The following is a 25,859-nucleotide window of genomic DNA, read 5'->3' as shown; positions in this document are numbered from 1 at the left end:
ACCATCACCCAGGGCTGTTGCTGGGAGGGGGCCCCGGTGACCAGGGTCTGTGAGCAGCAGCTGTACAGACTCCCCTGCCCTCAAACAGCCACCTCATGTTGCTGAGCTGCAGGCGGCACAGCCATGTCCCCCAAGCCCAGTTGGCATCCAAGGAAACTGCAGCACAGAGAAGTCACAGCCATCACAAGGGGCCCCAGGATTTGAACGCAGGACCCCTGGGTGGTCTGCAGGTGGTGAGGGTGCCAGAGCACTCAGGTTCAGCCAAGTGGGGAGGGTGTGTACCGGGTCCTCATAGGAGCGAACATCAGCCGCCCAGACCCCTGCTCCCTGCTGCCCTGCGGTGAGTCATGAGCCGAGACAGACCCCCTGTGGTCGGGGCTGTGGGCGCCGGAGCACTGCTGTGGGTGCCGGAGCGCTGCTGTGGCCAAAGCAGCGAGCTCCCTGCCCAGAGAGAGAAATGCATAGTGAGCGCCCCTCGGTAAGAAGAAGCTAAGGGCTTCCCTGGTGGTGCAGTGGTTAAGAATCTGCCAATGCAGGGGACACGGGTTCAAGCCCTGGTCTGGGAAGATCCCACACGCCACAGAGAAACTAAGCCTGTGTGCCACGACTGAGCCTGCACTCTAGAGTCCGCGAGGCACAACTACTGAGCCCATGTGCTGCAACTCCTTGAACCCCGCGTGCCTAGAGCCCGTGCTCCGCAACAACAGAAGCCACCGCAATGAGAAGCCAGTGCACCGCAAAGAAGAGTAGCCCCGCTCGCCGCAACTAGAGAAAGCCCGCACGCAACAACGAAGCCAAGCAACCCACGCCAACAACGAAGCCAAGCAACCCACGCAGCCAATCAATCCGTTTATTAAAACAAAAAAAGCTAAACAACAGAGGGAGGGAGGGGAATGGCAGAGGCCTCTGGGATGAGGTCACCATTGAGCTGTGTCCACCAAAACAAGAAGAAGGATCTGCCAGGACAGGTTCTGGGGTGACGAGCATCCTGGGCAGTAGGAACAGCCTATGCAAAGACCCTAAGGCCACACTGGACTCAGTGAGCTGGACAGGGCTCTGTCTCTGGGCCAGTGTCTGGGTGGGGAAAGAAAGATACTTGGGCTCCGAGAGCCTGGCTTCGGAGGTGGCCTTGGGAAACCCTGTGCTTGATTGCCAAGACAAGACAGACAGCAAGGGACCCCCAGCATCAGGACCCACCCCCAGCCCCTCCCTGCCTGGCGCGGATGCCCCAGGGCAGGGGCATCAGTCAGGGGCAGTGGTGTGTGGGGGGAGTGAGGGCTGAGATGAGCTCCCTGGGGAAGAGGCCTGCCCTTTCAGGTGGGGCAGGGTATGGGTGCCATCCTTGGGACCTCGGCAGCCCCTCACTGAGCCCCTGGTGCCTGGGAGCTGTTTCTCAGCTGCCAGCACCAGGAGCCACTTTCTGTTTCCGCTCTGTACCCACACATTGGCAGCCTCCTATGTGGGCCCTGCCAAAATGAAACTCGAGGCTGGGCTGGGGCTGGTGGCACCCATTACTGATGGGTGCCATAGTGACCAGATAGTGCCTGGGCGGGAGGGCAGAGGTGGGTGGTTGGGATGGTACAGGGCTGCCCCACAGGCCCGACTGGACCTATGAGGGCATGTCCAGCAGCCCGGGACCCCTTAGCCCCCGTCTGCTTGCCACGCTGGCTGTGGCATTAGTTAACGGGACAGATGAACCCCTGCCCACATGGAGTGCACATTCAAAAATAATGAGTAAGAGGTACAGCAGGACAGATGGTGACAAGTGCCAAGGAGAAGACTGATGGGGGGATGAGGGAGGTGCAACAAGCAGGTGACATTTGTAGGTAAAGCCTGAAGTTGGTGAAGGAGGAGCCCTGCCAGTACCTGGGGGAACAGCATTCTAGGCAGAGGGAACAGCCGGTGAAAGACCCTGAGGCAGGACTCTGGGGTGTTGGAGAGCCACCTCCAGATATGAGGCCAGTGTGGCTGGAACGGAAGGAGAAAGATGGAGAGAGAAGGGCGTGAGGATAGGTTGTGGGTCACAGTGAGGAGATGGGCTTTTACTCTGTGTGATGGGAGCTATGGAGGGCTGTGAGCAGAGGAGGGACAGGTAGGTTTCCTCTGGCCTCTGAGCGGGGTAAGGAGGAGGCCGAGACACTAGGAAGGAGGCACAAGGGTGGCCGAGGGTCGCATAAGGCTGTACAGGTGCAGAGAAGTGGCTGGATTCTGGGAACATTTGAAGGTGGGGAGAATTGGATTGCTGCAGGACAGAGGGTGAGGGAAAGGAGGAGGGATGAGGGCCCCTTTGACCCCCCCTCTCTGTTTTCACCTGTGCACCTGAAGGTCAGGTCAGGCTGGTGGCCATATGGAACCCAGCCTGGCTCCTGCAGGGCACACACTGATTCCCCCCACCTCGGAAGGCTGTGGGAGGACTCCTAGATGGGGAGAAGGGCGGGCACAGGCATGCGGGAGTCCTGGGGCTGGGATGAGGGCTACCAGTGGCAGGCGAAACGATGTCCCCAAGAGGTGACCGGTGCCTTTGGTGATGGCCATTGGGGGCTTTGGACACAGGTCGTGGTCGGTGTACAGTGGAAGATCATGGGGGGTGGTCCCAATGAAGTGATGGTCTTGATCCAGCCTGAGTTCCCCCACATGGGCACTCACTCCCTTGGCCTCCCTGAAGGCCTGTGTTAACCCGGTTCAGGGAGGCCTGCCAGGTCCTCAGGGTCACAGAGAGCAGCAGGTGGCCCTCAAGCGGGGGGATGGTGAGGCCTGAGTGTGGGACAGGGCAAGAGAAGCATGCTGGAGGGCCTGGGAAAGAGAGAATCGCTGGTCCTGGGCACGGCTTACTGGTGCTCACCTTGCCCCGTGTTGCGGACACAGCCTGGTGGGGTGAAGGAGCCCAGGATGGGCAAGGGCATCCAAGCGAGGACGAGGGATGGGGACACGGGGCCGCTGCGGCCCTACTCGGGTTCAGGTCAGGCGGGCGCCAGGCAGACACCCCCTCCAGCCCCCGGTCGCCCCCCTCCCCCCTCCCCCGCGCCTGGGTTTCCTCCACTGGAAAATGAGCCAGATCGCTGGCCCGCCTCCAGGACGCGGCGCGACAACGCCAGGACTTGTACGCCCGAGGTCGCCGCTGCTGCCTCCGGGGGACCCAGCTCCTGCGCGCCCCGGCCCCGCGTCCCTGCGGGGCGGAGCTAGCACTGGCCCCGCCCCTCCGTCCCACGGGCTACGGCCAGCGCGCCCCCGGCCCAACTGCGGCGCGTGACGCGGGGCGCGCGGCTCCGGCGGCCACCGTGGGCGGGCGCAGACTGCCGGGACGACCGGGAGCGGGCGGCATGGCGGCGGCGGGGACCGCGGCGGGTCCGGCGGGGCCTGAGCCCATGCCTAGCTACGCGCAGCTGGTGCAGCGCGGCTGGGGCAGTGCGCTGGCGGCTGCGCGGGGCTGCGCGGACTGCGGCTGGGGGCTGGCGCGCCGCGGCCTGGCCGAGCACGCGCACCTGGCGCCTCCTGAGCTGCTGCTGCTGGCGCTCTGCGCACTCGGCTGGACCGCGCTGCGCTCGGCGGCCACTTCGCGCCTCTTTCGGGTAAGTGCTGCTGGGGGTTGGGACGTGGGGGTCCCGGGCTGGGGGGCCGGGATGTTAGGGAGTCCGGGGCGGGGACCCAGGGCTGCCGCGCGCCCCTTTATGTCTCCGCGGACCAGGGTGACTGGAACGTGGCGAGCCTCAGGCTGGAGGAGCTCGGGACGCGGAATCTTCGGCCGCCGCGTGCCCCTCTGGGCCAGGGCGGGGTGGGGTTGCGAGTGGATGTGGGGGTGTGGCCGGGCTGGGGGAAGCCTGGAACGTGGGGACCCTGACAAGGGTAGGATGCTCAAGATGTGGGGGGAACAGGTCCGGTCAGTGCGGGACAAGGGGGCCCCGGGCGGTGGGAGGGCCTTGTCTGCTGCGCACTCTTTCGGACCTAGCGGAGCTGGGTATAGAAGAGCGGAGGACACGGGCAGGGAAGGCTCGGCGCACAGGGGCTGCGTGTGCCTTGCGCCTCCGGGTCACTTGGGGCGCGCTCGGAACCGGATCGGTGTCCGGGGTCGGTGCGGCGGCGGGACTGGCTCGTCCGCTGCGACCGGGAAGAGGCAGGAGCTGCCCAGTCGCTGCCGCTCGTCTGTCTGGAGTCAGCGCCACCCTCCGATCAAGGGATGCAAAGGCCTGGGCTCCCTGGCCACGCCGTGTTCGCAGCCTTTGGGGGGAGGTGGCACGGCCTGGGTCTGCGAAGCTGGACTATGCGGGCTCCAAGGGGTCGCCACCGAATTGCTCAGTTTCCGGCGAGCCTGGGAAGGCCACCTCCCCAGCTGGAGAGTGACTGTGGGGTGACATTGGCGCCTGGCCTCCCTCCCATCCTTGGGGAGGGGTCGCTGCTATGGGAGCTTGTTGGAAGGCGTTTGGGCTCCAAGCTTGGCTGTGACTTCCCTGAGGACCAGCTGGGGTCACTCCGCCCGTCTGACTGGAGGTGGCAGGGGGTGCAGGGACAGAGTGCCTGGAGCCAACAAAGGGGCCTTTCTCTGCTGGCTGGGCAGAGGCTGGCCCTTGTTAAGTCAGGGATGGGGTGTTGTCTGGCTGCCATTGTCCCCACTCCCACCCCCATATGACCCACATGGGGGTTAGAGACCGCAGCCACCACGCTGCTCCAGGGAGGGGGAGGCAGGCATGACTATGGCCCCTCCGTAGGTGAGCCCTGGTCCCAATCTTGCTTTGTTGCTTCCCCCACCTTCCCAGTTTCCAGCTGGGCAGTGGGAGGTCCAGGAGGACGAGGGCCAGAGCCCAGGAGGGGGATATGGTTGCTCTGGGACTACCAGGGTGGAGCAGGCTTCCTCCCCACGTTCCTGAGGGAGCTGGGTGGGGGACAGCAAGGTCACGGGCCCCTCACTTTTAGAATCCCTGGACGTCGGGCACTCACTCCAGTTCGTGGCTCGCCCTTCCCAAGAAACGGGCGGAGGGGCTGCCTCGTTCTCCAAAGCTCATCTTCTTGGCAGTCGTGTGGTTGCCAGGGGTTACCGGAGCTGGCTCTGGCTGTCTCCATGGCGACTGTTGGTGCTCCGGCCCCCTCAGCCTCGCCTAGGGGAGGGGGGCGGGGCTTGGCCGGCAGCTTTGGAGCCCCGCCCCCAGAGAGATTGAGGCTCTGCCCCCAGGACTCCAGGGGCGCTGGGTCCCTGAAATTCCTCCATGCCTCACCGTTGCATGCTCCCACTTCTCTTGTCCCCTCCCTGCTGTCCCCTCAGGTCCCCCCATCTGCGGTGTCCTTTCCTTGACCCTCTTTCTTCCTCTGCCCCATCCTCTCTTCCTTTTCTCCCCTGAGTTCCCATGTCCTCCCCCACCTACCCACCCCATCTTCCCCAGCCCCCGTTCCTCTCTGGTCTCCCCAATTCCTCCTCTGAGGCACCCCCTCCCGTCAAGTTCCTCCCACATGGGGACTGCTAGGGTTCCAGCCCCCCATGTTCCCCCAGATGCCCCCATATTCCCCTCCAGTTCACTCCCATTGCCCCTTCCAAGTCTTCTCTTTAATCCTTCTTCCTCTCTGTCATACCTCTAGCTCCCCCTGAGACCCCCCAAGCCCCCCAGTCCCCTGGACTGAGCCCACTGGTCTCCCTTGCTTTACACCCACGTGTCCCCCTCCTCCCCTCACAGCCTCCCCTCATGTTTCCGCCCAGGTCTCCCCCATCACTCCCCTCCCCTTGCGGCTGCGGCTGGACAGCTGGGCACTAAGTTTAGCCCTTGGCAGGTACACGTGGGCTCTGGTTACTTTCCAGGAGGCTGTGGGTACCGGGCCCGGCACTGCCTGGCCTGGGGAGTCCCTGGGCCTTGGTTTCCCTACCCTGGAGGAGCGGCCCTTGGCTACCAGTGCTGATGGCTGCCCGCCTTCTCACCCGTAGCCCCTAGCCAAGCGGTGCCGCCTCCAGCCTAGAGATGCCGCCAAGATGCCTGAGAGCGCCTGGAAGTTTCTCTTCTACCTGGGCGCCTGGAGCTACAGCACCTACCTGCTCTTCGGCACTGACTACCCCTTCTTTCACGACCCACCCTCCGTCTTCTATGGTAGGGGACCTGCAGGGCTGGGGCAGGTTGGGGGAGGGCCCTGTTCTGAACTCAGAGAAGGGTACATGGGGGAGCTGGACACTCATCAGACATCCCATGCTGGATGTCTGCTCTGAGACAAGGGCGATGAAGGGGCCCTGGGGCCAGAAAAGGGGGCACCTGTCCCTGTCAGGACTCAGGGAAACATCCTAGAGGAGGGGACCCCTTGTGTGGGCCCAGGCAAGCAGTCCAACACGTGCAAAGGCCCTGGGGCTTGCATGAGCTTGATAATATGGGGACGGGAGGAGGATGGCAGGAGCTTGAGTTTCGTCCTAAATGGGATGGGTTTGTGGATTATAAAAAACCTTCTTCTGGCTGCCACGTGGAGACAGATGAATCTTGGGTAAGGAGGGGAGCTGGGCCCAGGGGTTAGGCAAGGGACCAGTGTGGCTTGGACCAGCTTGGCAAGGAGATAAAGGTGGTGAGAAGTGGCTGCATCCATTGATTGGATTCGACGTGGGTGTCATCAAGGCCTGAGCTCTGGGTGGGATGGGCAGGAATTTGACTGCAGTGTCCTCTGTTACCAACCGGCAGGCCGATGTAGAAAACTCAGTCTGCGACGAGGGGTCAGGCTTCTCTACTCTTGTGCTGACCACCCAGACCGTGTATCAGGGACACACATGGACGTGTTTCCTGCCGTGTGATATAAACATCCTGGGAGGGCTCCTGGTGGCACCAGGGAGCTGGGCATGGAACCCCTGCGCTGCACCTGTCTGTCTTGTGACCATGCTGCCCACATGGCCACTTTTCCCGTGTAACACACGCACATTTCCCGTGTCATAAATCCCTAGAGGGGAGGTTTGAGCTGTCATTCAATTTTCCTTTATGAGAATGAACTGTAATTGAACTCTCTCTCTGTAATTGAAGTTTCGAGCATGGAGTTGCCTCTGGTTCCTGCTTATAAATTATGCTGTGATAGCACACTTGCAAGTTAGCTGCTTCTCTGCAGGCACGCTTACTGAGTACCTACTGTGTACCAGGTGCTGTGCTGACACAACTGTGAGTAGGTCAGAGAAAGCCCCCCACCCCTGTGTTTTGGGGTGACAGATCTGTTAAAGTGAAACAGGAAATCTGTTAACGGTGATAAGTGCAGATGAGGAAACTTGAGTGAGCAGAGGAGCATGGGATGTGGGATGTCTAGGAGGTGGGGAGGAGGGCATTTTCTACAGGGATGGGGATGGTCCCACCAAAGGTGACTTTTGAGTGGGGACTGGGAGGAACCTGGGGCAGATGGGAAATGCAAAGGCCACTGTCGGACAGACACGCTACTGGCTGATCAGAAGCAGCAAGGAGCCCAATCAGGTGGGGTGGGAGCAGTGGGGGTCTTTACCATAGGGCCACGAGCAGAGGGGGGACGTTGACAGGACGACCTAAGGGTGGGGCTGAGGGCAGGAGCCGGTGTGCTCTGCCCAGGACAGGGTTGTGGTGGGGAGAGAAGTGGCTGATTTAAGAAATGTTTTGGGGCTTCCCTGGTGGCGCAGTGGTTGAGAGTCCACCTGCCGATGCAGGGGACACGGGTTCGTGCCCCGGTCCGGGAGGATCCCACATGCCGCGGAGCGGCTGGGCCTGTGAGCCATGGCTGCTGGGCCTGCACATCCGGAGCCTGTGCTCCGCAACGGGAGAGGCCACAACAGTGAGAGGCCTGCGTACCGCAAAAAAAAAAAAAAAGAAATGTTTTGAAAGCAGAATTGATAGGATTCACTGCCAAACCATAGGTGGGTGTGAGAGAGAAGGAGGATGGGGCTGGCCCCAGGGTCTAGGGGGCTGAGGGTGGGGCAGGTTTGGGGGAGACCAGGAGCTGGGTGTGGGATGCCCAGGTGGCTGATCCTGGAGATCGGGGAGGGGGATGAGGCAGGAGTGACATGGAGAGGCCAGAGCAGCAGGCGGGGTGTGTGTGGAGAGGAGGTTGGAGGTCCACAGACAGAGCCCGGCCCACCTCACCCCACAACGTGCAGGGAGGTGCAGACGCAGCCCAGATGGGGAATTATCTGCTGCCCTCTTCCCTCTGCCCCAGATCTGGGGCCCAAAGCTGGAGAGGGGGTGCTCTCCACTGTAGCAGTCTCGCCAGTGTGATAGGTGGAAAAGAGGGTGTCCCGTTTCCACAGAGGGTGCCTCCGCGTCCCTTCCTTCTCAAGAGGGACAGAGACACTTGGCAGGTGTGGGGAGGCCCCCCTCTGCTGACTGCAGCACTGCCACAAGGCTGTGCACGGAACGTGGGGGGAGACCCAGCCAGGAGTGTGAGTTTTGCTACTGAGCCCAATTGGGGAGCCCTGGACGTGTTCAAGTGGGGGATGAGTGATCTGTCAGGTGTCTTTCATTTTTTTTAATTAGGTAAACTTTACATAACATAGAATTAACCATTCTATTTTATTTATTTATTTTTGGCCGCACTGTGCCGCTCGCTTGATCTCAGTTCCCCGACCAGGGATTGGACCCATGCCCCCTGCAATGGAAGCACGGAGTCCTAGCCACTGGACCGCCAAGGAATTCCCAGAATTAACCATTTTAGCCAGTCACAGAAACACAAATATTGTGTGATTCTACTTATGTGAGGCACCTAGGGTCGTCAAATCCATAGAGACAGAAAGTAGGATGGTGGGTGTCAGGGGCTGGGGAAGGGGGAACAGAGAGGGAGTGTCTAATGGGGACAGAGTTTCAGTTTTACAACATGGAAAAACTTTTAGAGATTGGTTGCACAACAGTGTGAATATACCTAGTGCTACTAAACTTAAAAATGGTTAAGGTGGTACATTTTATGTTATATATATCTTTACCACAACTTTTAAAACTTCACCATTTTAAAGTGAGCAGTTCAGTGGCATTTAGCACGTTCACAGTGTCTATCTAGTTCCGGCACATTTCCATCATCCCGAAAAGGAGACCCGTCCCCGTTAGCAGCTTGCCATCCCCCCTCTCCCAGCCCCTGGCAACCATTAGTCCGCTTTCTGTCTCTATGGATTTGCCTGTTCTATAGACATTTCATATACATGGAATCATTGGTATGTGATTGCATGTGCCCGTTTGCGTCTGGCTTCTTTCACTCAGCATAATGTTTTTGAGGTTTATTCACATTGTAGTGTGTGTCAAGGCTTCTTTCCTTTTTAGGGCTGCATAATATTCCACATGATGTGGCTACACGAAACGTGGGTTTACCACATTTTGTGTACCCAGTCACCTGCTGATGGACATTTGGGCTGTTCCCCTTTTGATGATTGTGACTAGTGCTGCTGTGGACATGAGTATACGGGGGTCTCTTGAGTCCCTGTTTTCAGTTTCCTTGGGCACAGGCCAAGAGTGGACTTGCCAGATCATGGGGTCTGTGTATTCACAGCCATCGAGGCTGCTGTGGGGAGAATGGACAGTCGGGAATAGGCTCTGGAGGCCGGGAGAAGCTGGGGCAGCGCTGGGAGGAGATGACGGTACCTGGACCAGGGTGGGGGCAGTGGGGGCAGGGCAAGTGAGTGGAGGTGGGGACCGAAGAGGGACCCCCAGATAGAGGTCCAGGTGGATCTCCGTTGCAGGCAGGACCAGGGTACAGACGAAGGGCTGTCACTGAGGTGGCAGCATAGGAGGCGTCTAAGGGATAGCTGGCCTCCAGGGGGACTTGAGGGTCTAGCTCCAGATCACTGAGGCTTGGAGGGGGAGGGACAGGAGACCGGGGATGGAGCCCAGGGAGGCCGTTACAGGGGATGGACAAAGAAGGAGCCGCAGACAGCAGGGCACAGTCTGGAGTTCTAGGTCGATTCGGGCGAGTCCTCGGTGATGGACTGAGGAGGGGAGGCGGAGATGGTGGGGGGAGCGATGTCCCCTGGAAAGGCACGAGGCCTGAGTACGGGTGGGCGCATGTGCAGGGGCAGGGGGCAGGAGGTGGCTGCAGGAGGGGAGGTGGAGCCGGGCCCGCTCTGCGGGAGAGCCCGCACTCATGGGCGTTGGAAAGTGTGTGATTTCTGCCTCAGCTGCTTGGCCGGCACAGCAAGGCAGGTGGCAGCCTCCATCGGTTTGGGGATTTGCTGGGAGGGCGGCACCCAGGACCGGGTGTCTTGAGCGAGCCTGGTAAGAGAAGACGGGGAAGGGGGCCTGGGGCACAGTTGGAAATTCTGCAAAGGACCAATTTCAGGGCAGGAGCACCTTTTTCTGTAGATCTATAACTGTTCTAAAAAGTAATGCCTATTCATAAACAATGATGGGTGGAGAATGGGTAACAGAAAACCAGCGACCAGAACAGCTGCAGAGATGCGTGGCACGCCCAGCATGCAGAGGACCCATGCGCGGCTTGAGGGAGTGCTCGGGGTCGCCTGCGGGTCCCGGAGGCCCTGCAGGTCCCTGACGGCACGGTCTGGCCCTCCCCAGACTGGAAGACGGGTATGGCGGTACCACGGGACATCGCGGTTGCCTACCTACTACAGGGAAGCTTCTACGGCCATTCCATCTACGCCACGCTGTACCTGGATGCCTGGCGCAAGGACTCAGTGGTCATGCTCATCCACCATGTGGTCACCTTGGTCCTCATTATCTCGTCCTATGCCTTCCGGTGAGTCCAGGAGGGGACAGGAGGGTGGAGGGCACTGGCGTGAGCAGTGGCAAGAGGCTGGCACAGGGCAGAGGCTGATGCCTGGGTGGGGGGGTATGGGGGTGTCCGTGGGAGAGGTTTCTGAAGAGAGATTCTGACGTGATGGGGCAAAACAGGTGCAGAGAGGCACCACCTGCCCCCACCCCATCTGTCCCCCCCCAGCTCCTCCTGGATGGCAACCTTGGCTGGGTCACAAAGCAAGTGTTTACTGAACACCTGCCATGTGGCAGGTGCTGCTGGGGGCACAGCCGTGAGCACAGTAGACAAAACGTTATGTTCCAGAGCCCACTGTGGCCACCACACGTGGTCATAGTGCTTCAAGGCAGAGCCTGTGCAAACCACAGCATGCTGTATGTGTAAAAGCCACCCTGATTCCAAGGGTAAAGGAGAGTGAAAATATCTTTCAGTCCCTTTGTTATGTCATTTACATGTTGAATGACGACATTTCGGATATACTGAGTCAATTGGAATATATTATTAAAATTAATTTTACTTCTTCCTATTTACTTTTTTTTTTAAACGCTGCTGATAGAAAATTTAAAACGAAATTGGGATTAGCAGATGCAAACTATTATATATAGGATGGATAAACAACAGGGTCCTACTGTATAGCACAGGGAACTATATTCAATATCCTATGATAAACCATAATGGAAAAGAATATGAAAAAGAGTATATATATATGTATAACTGAATCACTTTGCTGTACAGCAGAAACTAACACAACATTGTAAAGCAATTATACTCCAATAAAGATATTAAAAAAATAAAAATTGAACATGGAAACTCAAAAAAAAATTTAAAAAAAAGAAAATTTAAAACGACATATACAGCTCATATTCTATTCATTTTTTAAAAATTTATTTTTATTTATTTTATTTATTTATTTTGGCTGTGTTGGGTCTTCGTTGCTGCGCGTGGGCTTTCTCTAATTGTGGCTAGTGGGGGCTACTCTTCATTGCAGTGTGCGGGCTTCTCATTGCGGTGGCTTCTCTTGCTGCAGAGCATGGGCTCTAGGTGCGTGGGCTTCAGTAGTTGCAGCATGTGGGCTCAGTAGTTGTGGCGCACGGGCTTAGTTGCTCTGCGGCATGTGGGATCTTCCCGGACCAGGGATTGAACTGTGTTCCCTGCACTGCTCCACCAGGGAAGCCCCTCAAATTCTATTCTTGTTGGACTAGCTGTGCCCTCCAGCACAGTAGCTGCTGGCCACAGGTGGTCATGTCAACTTTAATTAAACTTAAATAAAATCACACATTCTGTACCTCAGCCCAGTATGTGGCTGGTGACTCCTGTATTGGACAATGCAGATTTAGAACATTCCTATCATTCTTGAAAATTTATTAGACAGCCCTGCTCTAGAGGGTAGAATCAGATAACAACCCCCCCACAAAAAAAAAACCATGAAAGAAAAGAACTAACAGTTTGTTTGAAGGTGATCACTATGGAAAATTCAAGTCGGAAGATAAGGACTGCAGAGGTGGTGAGGTGAGGTGGGGTGGTCAGGGGTGACCGGTGAGCCGAGACTGAAAGTTGGTGAAGGAAGGCTCTGGGAACACCAGGGATGTTAGGGGATGAGAACAGCCTGTGGCTGTCAGGAGGGCAGAGTGGGCATGAAGACGGTGACAGAGGTGCACAGCCACATCCAGGCTGAACTCAGGCACCACGCAGCTGTGAGGCGGAAGGCTGGATAGGGACGGGGCTCCAGCCTTCGTCAGATCCTGGTGGGGGTGCGGCCTTTCCCAGGCAAGTCTGCAGTTTGCAGCAGTGTTCAGGTTAAATGTACAAACCTGGGAGCATCAGTGAGGCAGTCATGTTGAAAGTGTGGGGTATCTGGACACAGAATGACCCAGGCCTGTGAGGGTCAGGGGTCATTGAGGGTCAGAGGTCACAGAGATGAGGAAGGATCAGAGAGGGCACTTCCAGGGAGGTTCCTGAGCCTGGGGTGTGGCTGCCACAGGACGGGTGCAGCCTGGGTGTTACTGCTGACCTAGCCCTGTGAAGGGGGGATGGGCAGGGCAGATGGGCCAGGGAGGACAGCTCTGAACAGACCCACGGGAAGCCTGGAGGGGTGGCCAAGGGGGCCTGTGCTTGGGAGCCTCGGTGCGGGTAGGGGTCCCAGGGTAACCAGCCCTCTCTCCTCTCCCGATTTCCTCCTCAGGTACCACAAGGTGGGCATCCTTGTGCTCTTCCTGCATGACATCAGTGACGTACAGCTGGAGTTCACCAAGCTCAATGTCTACTTCAAGTCCCGCGGAGGATCCCACCACCGGCTTCACGCCCTGGCTGCAGACCTGGGCTGCCTCAGCTTCAGCCTCAGCTGGTGAGCCGGCAGGGGAGGAGGCGGGCCTAGTGGAAGGGGAGGGGACCTGGTGGAGGTAGGCGGGGCCAGGCCGGGAAGGAAGTGGGGCTTATGAAAGTGGGTGGAGCCAAGCAGGAAGGAAGTGGGTCCTAGAGAGGCGGGTGGGCAGGGAAGAGGTGGGTCCTGGTGAGGTGGGTGGGGGCTTGGTGAGGTGGGAGGGGCCAGACAGGGCCAGGGTGATGTGGGCGGGGTCTGGTGGGACAGCAGAGGGCACGAGTTGGGAATAAGCAAGCTGGGCAGGAAAGGACAGCACAAGAATGGAGACAGCTGGGCAGGAATGAACAAGGGTGGGGTAAGGAGACATGGATGGGTGAGGATGTGCAGGGGCAGATGGATGAGTCCAGACGGGACAGGACAGGGACTGGGGGGAAGGGGAGGGGGCTCCCCTCCCCCTCCCCCTCGCCCCCACAGCCTCCTCGACGCGCCCCTCCCTTCTGCAGGTTCTGGTTCCGCCTCTACTGGTTCCCGCTCAAGGTCCTGTATGCCACGAGCTACTGCAGCCTGCGGTCGGTGCCTGACATCCCCTTCTACTTCTTCTTCAACGCACTCCTGCTGTTGCTCACACTCATGAACCTCTATTGGTTCCTGGTGAGTTGGCGCTCACAGCTCCTCGCCACCCCTTTCTTCTCAGATGCCAGTCCTGTCCCGGTCCCCGTCCCCAAGGAGCGCTCCAGGTGCACGCCCTTCTCACGCACTCCCAGGGAGGAGGAGCATGTTAGGCAACGTGCAAAGGGCCGGTGGCAGGAGCACCCAGCCATCAGGAGGGCAGCGAGGTCGGGGACGGGGCTCTCTTCTCACCTGTGCCTTCCCCTCCCACAGTACATCGTGGCTTTTGCTGCCAAGGTGCTGACGGGCCAGGTGCGCGAGCTGAAGGACGTGCGGGAATATGACACAGCAGAGGCCCTGAGCCCGAAGCCCAGCAAAGCTGAGTGAGTGTGGAGGGGCCCCCAGCCCTAGTTCATTCCTTAACCACGTCCGTCTGATCGAGCGCACTCTGTGGGTAGGCCCCGGAGACACGGCAGCGGATGAGGCTGATGCCGACGCTGCCCCCCCCCGGAGCCTGCATCCAAAAGAGAGACTGCGACAAAGGCATGGACGATGTAGCGACAGAGTTAGATGCTGTCAGGACAGACAGCGAGGAAGGTGGGGGTGGAGAGGTGAGGGGTGAGAATTAGGGTCTCGGTGGTGGGAGCCGTGAGGTCCAAGCCCAGTGCTGAGGATCAGCTGTTTTCCAGGCCTGACGGCAACCTCTAAGCAGGTGGCAGTGGAAGGGGGCGGTGAGGGGGTGCCATGGGCAGCCCAGGGAGCCCGGACTCTGTTCGGGCTAATACCCTCTGGTCCAGCGGGGCAACCACTGGTCAGCCAAGCAGGAGATGGGGCCGGGGGTTCGGGCCCGGGTGGGATTTGTAGGGATGACGAGCCAAAGGGGCCTCTTCGACCGTCCTGGAGGTAGGGGCCTCGGGACTGCCAGCCCTGGGATGTGAGCCAGATGGCGCCCAAAGTCCCTGGCCTGGAGGGGCCCCAGGAGTGAATGGAGGCAGGTTGGGATGACCAGCAGGGTCCAAGGTGTGCAGCGCCTCACAGTCAATGTGAGGGGTGGTTGAGCAGCACTGAGATGGGGGCTGCTGAAGGCTCGCAGGGCGCTCCCCAGCAGACCCTCTGATTTGACCCCTGGGAGGTCATCAGTGACCAACCTGGGAAAGATGGTTTCGGGGAAGCAGTGGGCACAGAGTGCAGTGAGGTGTGGGTCAGAATGGGCAGGGAGGAGGATGAGAGAAGCAGAGATTTTTTAAAAATCTCCTTGAAAGACATGAGAAGGGGAGCAAAGAACTGGGGGAATTGCCAGAGCAGCCAAAAAGCCAGCGCCCAGGTTAGAGGGGAGTCAGGCAGGTGAGCAGGGATTGTGGACACAAGAGGGCTGGGCCGCAGGTGAGGTCACCCCAGTGGTCAGATCCCAACTCTGGTGTAGAACTAACCAGACTTGCTTTGGATGTAGGTGAAATAGAAATAAAAAATTCAAAGATGACCCAAGACCTCTGGCTCGAGCTGCCATTTACCGAGATGGGACTCAGGGCAGGACCATGTGCACCGGTGGGGGTAGGGGGTTGGGAGTCTAGTTTTGAGGGTGTCGGATTGTCGATGTCCAGCGAACCTGAGTTGGGAATTGCGCGTAGAGGTCAGTGAGGTCTCACCAAGGAGTCTGACCAACCCTCAGAGGCTTCCAGAAGAAACAGTGATTAAAGAGAACTCCAGGGGTGAGGTTGGGGAGGCACCTGCTTGGCTAAATCTAAAACTGAAAGACCTTTCTGCTGTAAAACAGCGAACTCCTAGAGATGTCCTTGTAAACGCAGAGCCCAAGGCAAAGAGCAAGCCAGACCACCTAGCTCCACCCTGCTCCCTGCTCTGTCTCCCCCAAGAATGTCCAGCCAGAATGTGAGTTGGGAGGCTGGCGCCTCCAGCCCCAAATGACAGCATTCCCACTAGGATGGCAAAGAACAAACTCCATACAGAAATGACAGGGGACTGGGGACATGCTGCCATGGTTGGCCCCATGGGCACCACATGCAGAACCTGGTCCCTAAGGATGGCTAGAGTTAGCACAGTTGGGTATAAAACAAGATGGGATAAAAAGCAATGAGAATGTGGAATGTGCCACAAAAGAGCTGGTCAGGACACCTGAAAATCGTCAGGTCATGGAAAACAAGAGACTGAGGAACCGTCAGCTCAGATTGACTGAATGCAATGTGGGATCCTGGACCAGAAAAGGGACATCTGTGGAAAAACTGGTGAAATTCAAATAAAGTCTATGGTTTAGCTCATAGCAATATTCTAGCATTGGTTTCTTAGTTGTGATAAATGCACTGTGGAGATATAAAGTGTTAACGTTCGGGGAGACTTGGGCAGTGGCCACCGTGGAGCTCTTTATGCTATCTCTGCAAATCTAAAATTATTCTAAAATGAAAAGTTTATTAAAAATGTAAAAGGCATGAGAGACCATGAAAAACAGCATTGGATGTTAAATATATTTCTTTCCTAGGGCTGCCGTAACAAAGTACCACAAACTAGGGGGCTTAAAACAACAGAGGTTTATTCTCTCACAGTTCTAGAGACCAGAAGTCTGAAATGAAGGTGTCAGCAGAGCCACTCTTGCTCTGAAGGTCTTCCTTGCCTCTTCCAGTTTCTGGGGGTTCCAGATGTTTTTTGGCTTGTGGCTGCATCACTCCAATCTCCATTTCCTGTCTTCAAATGGTCTCTCTGGCTCTTATAAGGACATTTGTCATTGGATTTAGACCACTATGATCTCATCCCAAATTCCTTCACTTAATTACATCTACAAAGACTCTTTTTCCAAATAGAGTCACAGTCACAGTTCTAGAGATTAGGATGTGGACATATCCTTTTAGGGACCACCATTCAACCTATTATAGATGTTAAGTCTCCAACGATTAGATACAGCTGAAAAGAGAATCAGTGAATTGAAAGCTGCGGAGAAATTACCTAGGATGCAGCCTAAACAAATGGAAAATATGACAGCTAGAATAGTAAGAATTATGTGGCTGAGTCCTAATAGGAGATAGATAGACAGGGAGAGACAACATGAGAAGACATAATGCTGAGAATTTTTCCAGAAAGTGACAAGACATAAATCATAAGCAGGATGAATACAAAGGCATCCGGGCCCCAGACACATCATAGTGAAATGTGAAACAGCTACAGAAAAGAAGAGATGACCTAGGAAACAGTGACAGACTAACAGCAACGAGGGAAGCTGGAAGACCGGAGTCAGATATCACCTCAAATGCTGAAAGGAAGTAACAAGAAACCGGGACTCTTATACACAAGTTTAAAAACAGTTACTCAAGAGAAAGGAAACCTGTTGGCTTGCATGAGATCCTGGGTTTGGTCCCCAGCATCCCCACCAAAAAAAAAAAAGGATATCCGCAGGAACAAAAACTAAGAAGGCTTACCATTCACAGATCTTCTCTAGGAGAATATTTCAGAAAACTACCCCAAGAGATAGATCAGCAGAGAAATTGATACATATCTGGGTAAAAATTTTTTTAACGCCTAATTTGAGAGATTTTAAAAAATTAGAGCTGAAATATTTAATATTATTGAAACTTTGGTGGCTTTGCATTTTGCAGGAGGATTGGTGGCTTTGCATTTTGCAGGAGGGTAGGGCATTACCTTTGGGCTATATTGAGTATTTATGTTAACACTATTAGGGTGTAGAGGGGAGAATGGAACCAAAAACAGGTACAACAAAGTAAATGCAGGAAAGGAAAGCTAGAAAAAGCAGGGTAAGTAATGCAGAATGAGGGTAGAATCTCAACTATTGCGCATGCAAATAAACACACATGGAATAATCATGACAATTACGCGACTGGGCTTTTAAATAAATCCATCTCTGACCTGGTCAAAAGACTTCAACTCCAGGATAAATAAAAGTTGTAAGTAAAAAGACAGGAGGAGGGCTTCCCTGGTGGCGCAGTGGTTGAGAGTCCGCCTGCCGATGCAGGGGACACGGGTTCATGCCCCGGTCCAGGAAGATCCCACATGCCGCAGAGCGGCTGTGCCCGTGAGCCATGGCTGCTGAGCCTGCGCGTCCGGAGCCTGTTGCTCCGCAACGGGAGAGGCCACAACAGTGAGAGGCCCGCGTACCGCAAAAAAAAAAAAAAAAAAAGACAGGAGGAGAAAGGTGTAATTTTTGATGTGAAAGGATCCGCATGATGCAGCCCTAAACTGTGGCGAGATGGGACCACAGGAGGTAAAGTCCATGTTCCTCATCAGGCAGCTCCGAAGCAAGAACAGATGTTCTTTTTAAGCACAGGAACACTTCTCAAAATTGAAAAAAACCAGGGGCAACCTCCGTTGCTCAGAACCAGGATCGTGCAGACCATGTATGATGAAAATGCAGTTAGATTTGAAAACAATGACTGAGAACCACTTTGAAGGACCCCGGAGTGGAGAACAAATCACGTGGCAAAGCAGCACTGAGGCCTTCTTTGCTCCTGCTGGTTCTCTCTTCTGAACCCCCTCCATGGGGCCCCTCCTGGACCTCTGTCTTCGGCCCCCTGCAGTGGCCCCTGCACCCTGGTCACGACCTCGGTCTGAAGCCCCCATCGTTCTCTTGGGCTGCTGGGACCGCCATCCATCGGGGGCCCTCACCCCGCTCTGGGTCTGCTGACCTGCCTGAGGCTACCCCACCCCTCCGTACACCGGCTTTCTCCTCCGTGACACTCTCAGCTGCCCCCGCTGTATCTGAAGAGCCATGACCCGCACATCTGGTCCTCGCTGCAGCACTAATGGGGGCCAGGGGTCCTCAGCGATGCCTGGGCAGTGCCTGATCTCCTGAGACTCTTCCTTCTCCTCGGCCACCAACTGTCCTCACCATTGTCCCCTCACCCGATGACTTGGCTTCCGTGTCCCCAGGAAAGCAGGGGTAGCCGGATGAGGACATCCACCCTCTAGTGCCGGCTGGCTGCTTTGGTAGATGGTCCGTCTCCCTCTGAGGCCACCGTCCCGGGCCACCGATGTCCACCCCTTTGCCTGCTCAGGGACATTCTGATCAAGAAGAGAAACCTCCTCTCTCCGCTCCGCTTACAGACCAGCACCCCCTTCTCCTCCCTTCTCGAACCCAGCTCCCTCTGGGGTCTTACCCCCACCACCCCGAGACCACTCCTGTCCGCTCCACTGATGCTAAACAAATCTGGTGGTCACTCCCCCCCGCCTTTTTTTGAACAGTTTTATTGAGATGGAATTCACACACCATGCAATTTGCCCATTTGCCGTGTAGAAGTCAATGTTTTTAGTCCATTCACAGAGTTGTGAAACCATCACTGCGGTTTTAGAACATTTTTGTCACCCCCGCAAAAGAAACCCCATACCCAACCCAACCTCTCCTTTTGCAATCGCCAGTCTGCCTCTGCTCCCTGCTTCACTTTCTTTTTTTTTTTTTTTTTTTTTAGTATTTATTTATTTACTTGGTTGCACTGGGTCTTAGTTGCGGCTCGCAGTCTCCTTAGTTGCGGCACGTGGGCTCCCGCTTCACTTTTTAGTGCCTTCCTGCTCCGCATCTGGCCTCCCCCTCTCCCAGGGCCCTTTCACTTAATCCACCCCAACTTCCAAGTTCCTCTCCCAGCTCACAGTGCTCCTCTGAGTGCCATTGTCTGTGTCAGTGTCTGCTTGACATTCCAAGCACCTTCTAAATATCCAGAATCAACCCCCATTCCCACCGCAAACTACCTCTCGTGAACATTTGTCCATCGCACTTGATGGCAACTCAGGGTGAAAACCTTGCAAAACCCTAGGGAGCCCCCCGTCTCTCCCTCTCCTCCTTATCCTCAAGGAAACATCCAGAATCCACCCGAGTCTCTGCCTGCCCACATCCCCCTGCAGCTTCCACCCTCGTCCTGATTTTCTCTTTCCCGCTGTGGTGCACTGAGACGAAAAAGTGTAAATCTGATTCTGCAGAGAGGCCGTCTCGCCCTAGTTGGGTACTCCCCTCCCCCGCAAATACACTGTTTTTGAGGAGGGATGGGGCACTTGGAAGCTTGTGCAGAAAAACAAACCAGAATCACCACAGGAAAGCTCTGATAAAGAGGCACAGGGCGGGGGTACGGATCCTTGGAGGTATTAAACCTTCTATAGAAGTATAGGAATTAAAACAGCGGGAACAGAGCTGAGCCCATCAAACTTTAGCAAAGAAGCATCCCGGGAGGGAAGGAAGAACTGTCGATGGGACGCTTGCTTGGTAACCATCTTTATCTCGCATGAGCCCCCAGTGCAAACTCCCAAAGCATCAAAGATGTTGATGCAGAAATGGAAGCTGTGCAATCAAGGAGTCGAAATGAGAGACTGTGCCGTCCAGCAACTGAACTATGAGAAGACTCAAGAAGCTGGGAACCCCACCTCTGCTCTGTCTAAAAGACCAACAGGCAAAGCTGAAGATATAGGACAGATGGGAGGTCCACGGGGGGCTTATCTCTGATCTCCCAGATAAAGGGCTCCCGCGGTGGCAGCGAGACAAAACAGCAGCCCACGGAGAAGTGGGCCGAGGGCGGGAGGTGTGCTCCCAGGAAGGGGCATCCAGTGGCTCCAGCCCCAGGGAAGAGCAAACTAAAGTGACTGAGACCATCTTCTCCAGGAAAGTCTTTATGTTCTCATATGGAACGGTCTCTGAGCTAGAGTGCTCCACAAACCAAAGGGCTGCAGGGTACAGTAATGCACATATGCTAGTATCTGAGGATACACAGAAGTCAAAGGGTGGTAGATCCCTAGGAGCCGCTCGGTTGAACTGTGAGTTTTCTATGCTTTCTGAGGTCTAGACCGTGAGAATATATTACTGGCTCAGAAAACTTAATACAGTTGTACATAAACTAGACTGTAGAATTCACTTTAGCAGAGACTGATGGACCATGTGCAAAGGCACGAAGAGTTCTCATACGTGGGAATAGGAATGGTCAATGGCCGTGACCGTAAGACTGCGGGGAGATGCTGTCTTGGCATCAGCAGGCTGGCCAGTTAAACAGGACACAACACCGAGCAAGTGATGGCAATAGCGGTGAGGGGCAGGGGTAGACCTGTTGAGTCCAGTAAGGTGGGCCTGGGCAGATCCCCAGGGTGCAGGTCCCCTCCCAGTCGGGACCCCAGAGACCTGCCACTAACACAGGCAGGGAAGATGGAATTAAGGAGATCATCAGTGCACATGGGAGCGATCTCGGTGGCACATTTTTGGAAAATTGAGGTGCAGGAGAAGACATCTTTGTAGACAGTTTGAAATATGCAAACCATGAACGTTGTTTAGACGTTAGGGGTCTTTCTCTGGGATCTTACAGTACTGATTCGTTTTAAAACACTACATAACTTGTTTTAAGGACATGGAAGCAAAGAAGGGGCTGTGGCAGGTGTAGACAGAGGGCAGTGGATGGAGAATCATGGGCTGGGAAGCCTTTCCTGGTAGGGCCATTGTAGTTGGGGAGGAGCCTGCCCGGTGGGATAGCCGGGGGCTCTGGCCAGTTCTGCCTCCCTGGGAGAGGAGGAGGATAAAGCGCTGGTCCAGGTCCAGGCGATGGGCTTAAATCAGGCAGAGGTTGGTAGGTGACTTTTGCCCTCCAGCAGCCGCGGGTGGCCCAGGGGGGAGGGGAGAGGAGGGTTTAATTGTAGGAAGGAGCAGGGACCACTTGCCCAGCAGGCAGATGGCAGGGTCTTTTGGCCTTGTGGGCTGGGAGGAAGAATGGGGCGGGGCTGGGAAAAGGAGGGCAAGGAGGGCGGGACGGTGGTGGGAGGCGCTACGTGGTGGCGTGGGGTCCCTAGGCTAACCTGGGCCGGTTCTGGCTCGCAGGAAGCCGCTGAGGAATGGACTGGTTAAGGACAAGCGCTTCTGAACCCCTCGACCCCGGCCCCGCCGCCCAGGACCCAGCCCCACCCAACCTCGCCCTCGGGGACCAGCCACGCGGCTGCCCCATTCGCCCCCTGTACCCTGGCCCTATCAGGCTCCGCCCCCGCCGCAACCCACCCCGCCCTGGCCACTCCCGGGACCCCTGCCCCGCCCCCTCGAGACCCCGCCCCCGTGATTGGTCCCTATTCGACTTCAGGATCGCGGCCACGCCCCCCGAGACCCTGACCTGGCCCAGGTCTTTCCAGGGACCCCGGTCCCGCCCCCAGCCCGCAGGTCCCGGAGCCCACCAGCCCCTGAGCACTCGCCCGGCCGCCGCCTGTGACGAAGATGCCACCGCTGTGCCGGCGTCCGAGCCGCCACGTCCTTCTTCTCCTACTGGCCATGCTGCTGCCCTCGTCACCCCCGGCCCGCGCCCCCGCGCCCCCGGGCCCCGCCGCCGCCCTACTCCAGGCTCTCGGGTTTCCCGATGTGCCCCGGGGCGCCCCCAAGTCCCGGCCTGTACCCCCTGTCATGTGGCGCCTTTTCCGCCGCCGGGACCACCAGGAGGCCAGGGCGGGCCCTCGGAGGACGCCCCTGGGGACTACCCTGCGGCCGTGCCATATGGAGGAGCTGGGGGTCGCCGGAAACATCGTGCGCCACGTCCCGGACCGCGGTGAGTGGGGTCTGCGCTGGGGGCGTGGGTCTGGGAGGCCGATACCCCGCTGGGCGCCCCGAGCCCGCCACGAGCCTCCAGCGGCGCGTGAGGAAGGCCGGAGAGCCCTGAGGGTCGCCACCCTCCCCGTCCAGCCCGCAAGCAACCTGGGCCTCTGAACTCCCTCAGCTCCTCCGCGTGGACACCTGCCGGGACAGGGGATGGGGTGGGGGAGTAATCCGAAGGCCAGGCTCCCTTGCACCGAGCAGGGCCCCTTGCTTGCAGCTGAAGCCCTGCCCCCACTCCATCCCACCCCCTCTGCCGCTTCACACCACTTGATGCCTTCCTGCAGATGCCACCCGCCCTAGCATCGCTTCCCCACTAGCCCCATGCGTTCGCTCATTTCCCCCCCCCCCCACCTCCCCACCCCCGCCTATGTCCCCAACGGCGGGCTGGCCGCCCTACACTGGTCGGGGCCTCTTCCTTGCAAGTGACGCCCTGCCCCCACTCCATCTCCCTCACCCACCGCCGCTTCACACCATTTGACGCCTTCTAACAGATGGTGCGACCCCCAGCTCCGGTCGCTCACCTTCCCCCGCTGTCCCCAACCAAGACCCATTCGCGGGCCGGTCGGCACCGAGTGGGGACCCAGCGCCAGCCGAGCCCTCTCCCTTCCTCCCCAGGCGCGGCCGCCCGGCCCCCGGAGCCCGCCTCAGCTGCGGGACAGTGCCCTGAGTGGACCGTCGTCTTCGACCTGTCGGCCGTGGAGCCAGCCGAGCGCCCGAGCCAGGCCCGCCTGGAGCTGCGCTTCGCGGCTACAGAGGCGACGGCGGGGACGGCGGGCGGCTGGGAGCTGAGCGTGGCGCCGGCGGGCGCGGGCCCCGGGCAGGTGGTGCTCCGCCAGGCGGTGTCCGCCCTGGGAATGCCGGTGCGCGCCGAGCTGCTGGGCGCCGCCTGGGCCCGCAACACCTCGGCGCCGCGCAGCCTCCGCCTGACTCTGGCGCTGCGTCCCCGGGCTCCCGCTGCCTGCGCGAGCCTGGCCGAGGCCTCGCTGCTGCTGGTGACCCTCGACCCGCGCCTGTGCCACCCCCTGGCCCGGCCGCGGCGCGAGGCCGAGCCCGCAGTGGGCGGCGGCCCTGGGGGCGCGTGTCGCGCGCGGCGGCTCTACGTGAGCTTCCGCGAGGTGGGCTGGCACCGCTGGGTCATCGCGCCACGCGGCTTCCTGGCCAACTACTGCCAGGGCAAGTGCGGGCTGCCCGCCGCGCTGTCCGAACCCGGCGGGACGCCCGCGCTCAACCACGCTGTGCTGCGCGCGCTCATGCACGCGGCCGCCCCTAGCGCCGCCGCCGGCCTTCCCTGCTGCGTGCCCGCGCGCCTGTCGCCCATCTCCGTGCTCTTCTTCGATAACAGCGACAACGTGGTACTGCGGCACTACGAAGACATGGTGGTGGATGAGTGCGGCTGCCGCTGACCGGGGGCGGGCGGGAGAGGGCAACAATAAACACTGCGTGGTCCGCTCTGCTGCCTTCTCGGGTCTTGTCACCTGGGAGTGGGGACGGAAGCAGCTATGTCCATCACCATCGACCACCAGGATGGTGGGTGGAGGTCCTACAAGTGACGCCGCCGGCGCAGCCTTCCCAGAACCCATCTCTAGGGGGCCCAACGTCTAATGTACACGGGCCCCAGGAACTGACCCTGCGTAGGCCCAGATTCCCCAACTCCCGTCCCTGCTGCACAGGTTTGGCCCGTCTCAGCTTTGCCGTTGAGGTGGCTCCGAATCCCCCACCCCCAACCAAGCAGAACCCCAAACCAAGTGCTCTGCCACCCCCTGTAGTTATCCAGCCCCAGTGTGAATGCAGAGCTGTTTATTAAGATTTTATTGGTGACAAAAGAAGTTAAAACAAATTGACCGAAAATCAAAGTTACATTGCCTTGGTACAGATGCTTCTTGATTTGGGGGACTCATAGCAACTGTTGCTAAGGTGGAGAAAAAAGCAAACAGCACAAAGCAGAGGCAAAGCATTCCAAGGAACAGAACAGGGTGGGTGGGTGTGTCACCCATGGGGACAGTGCACAAGGAGTCATAGCAAAAACCTATCCAAACTCTATGCAGCTACCAAAAGAAGTGGGAACCGAAAGCACTACAGCAATGGTAATAAATAAGAGGCCTTGCCAGAAGGAAGGTGGCCTGTGTGTCCCCCGTCTCTCCCATGTACCAGCTGGAATCTGGAGGCTTTGGGATAAGGCACATGGGGAGGGGGATGCTGGGGGTCAGGGTCATCAGGGCCTGGATAGGCAGGGTTAGGGTTAGACAGTCCCCAACTAGGTCCCGCCAGGGAGGCTAATCCCCGTCACGGTGTGCGAAGAGCTGGGGGTGACTCCACCAGCAACAATAAATGCAAGTTGCAACCCAGACCCAGGCAGAGGCCCCTTGTACCACGTGATGTGACAACTCCTTCAAGCCCTTCGGCACAGAACCAACTTATTTCAGAAATGTATCCCCTTTCCCCGCCAAAGTTAAAATGACCCCACCTCATCAAAACTGTGCCCACAGGTAGAAGGGCTCCAAACTAGTCAGGTAGGGTGGGGGAACAAGAGGGGATGGGGCATTCAGTGAGCCTAACTGGCCACAGCGACGGTGGGAGCCTCCCTGGGAACGGGGACAGATCCTCCTGGCTAGTGCTTTCCACCAAATCCTCAGGAAGGACCCTGGGGAAGGAGCCACTGGCCAGGGAACTGCCACCTTCCTGCCCTCTGGCCTCACGGCCAGTCCTGCCCGAGGCCCCTCCTGCGGGGCCGAGTCCACGGCACACGGGAAGCGCTTTGCTTCTCGGAGTCCAGCAGAGACCACGGAGTCGCCTGCCCGGCCCGGGACCATGCTCCCTCACTGCCCTGACGTACAGGGAGAAGCTGCTGGAAGCTAAAACTGAAAAAAAAAAAAAATCCTCCTCCCGTCACAGGTGTTGATCCTAATCTTGAGTTGTTTTGGCATGTTTAAACTTCGTTTCTGGAAGCTTCTCGCATCTCCCAGGTCCACCACTAAGATTTGAGAGACAAATTCAGGAAAGTATATTTTTCAGTACTCCTTTGAAAGAATCTTTAAAAAACAAACAGAAAAACACAAACCACCATATTTTCTTTAAATGAAAACCCTCCTAGAACACAGGCAGTTGTGAGCGCGGCGATATCAGAGCCAGCGTGGACAGAACCCACTCTGAGGGGCTCTCCCGGCACGGCCGCCACCGCAAGGAGCCTGCTCAGCACAGAAACGCGTAGTTTTTCCTGCTAAAACGTAGTCCCCTTTCAATAAAAGAGAAAAAGAAAGAAAAGAACAGAGGAAAGGGCTACTCTGAGATGAGGGTCTTCCTCCCTCCGCCCTGGTCGCAGACCCAGGTGTGGACGCAGCGGGCGAGCGCTGGGCTCCTCGGCGAGCGGGGCTGGCGGGGCTCGCTGGCGGGCGGTCCTCCGTGGCCGCCCCACCTCCCGCTCTCCCTTCTCCGTCTCCTCGCCGCCACGTGCCAGCAGTGGGCGCTCGCTCTGTCTCGGGCTCCTCTCTCCCTCGGGTACTCCTCTCCCTCTCCTGTTGCTCACAGTGGTGCTTCAGTTTTAGCAGTGGAAAACAGGTATCCATTTATTTTTATTTTTTATTACCCAGAATAAGATGCTGATGGACTAAGCCACGTAGCTTAGCTCTTCCGCTGCCACCTGTTGGGGAGGGAGGGAGGGCAAGAGGCTTCAGAGAAAGTGGGAGCTGGGGCAGCTCCCGGGCCTGGCCCAGAAGGCACGGACGGGGC

At 57.6% G+C, this 25,859-nt stretch overlaps 3 protein-coding genes across 4 annotated transcripts in view; 2 read left to right on the top strand and 1 right to left on the bottom strand.

Moving 5' to 3' along the window:
- Positions 1-3,273: 3,273 nt before the first annotated feature.
- On the top strand, positions 3,274-21,518 carry CERS1 (ceramide synthase 1). The gene is made up of 7 exons (XM_030880050.2): positions 3,274-3,569; positions 5,906-6,065; positions 10,455-10,635; positions 12,833-12,994; positions 13,474-13,621; positions 13,853-13,962; positions 21,378-21,518. Exons 1-7 carry the CDS (start codon positions 3,321-3,323, stop codon positions 21,418-21,420), a joined length of 1,053 nt encoding a protein of 350 aa, XP_030735910.1. The 5' UTR covers positions 3,274-3,320; the 3' UTR covers positions 21,421-21,518.
- Positions 21,519-21,761: 243 nt separating this feature from the next.
- Positions 21,762-23,986, top strand: GDF1 (growth differentiation factor 1). Its single transcript, XM_030880049.3, has 2 exons — positions 21,762-22,086; positions 22,749-23,986. The coding sequence occupies exons 1-2, from the start codon at positions 21,762-21,764 to the stop codon at positions 23,534-23,536; spliced, it is 1,113 nt and encodes a 370-aa protein (XP_030735909.2). The 3' UTR covers positions 23,537-23,986.
- The window catches only part of UPF1 (UPF1 RNA helicase and ATPase), a 36,228-nt gene continuing 34,282 nt past the window's right edge, over positions 23,914-25,859 (bottom strand). For both annotated transcript variants that reach the window (XM_030880047.2, XM_030880048.2), the window contains exon 24: positions 23,914-25,770. The gene's annotated coding sequence lies outside the window, so the exon portion shown is untranslated. The remainder of the gene's footprint in view (positions 25,771-25,859) is intronic.

Source organism: Globicephala melas, chromosome 3, assembly GCF_963455315.2.
Source record: "Globicephala melas chromosome 3, mGloMel1.2, whole genome shotgun sequence".
Taxonomy (NCBI): domain Eukaryota; kingdom Metazoa; phylum Chordata; class Mammalia; order Artiodactyla; family Delphinidae; genus Globicephala; species Globicephala melas.
Note: the sequence above shows the minus strand (reverse complement) of the source record. Positions and strands in the feature narration are given on the sequence as shown.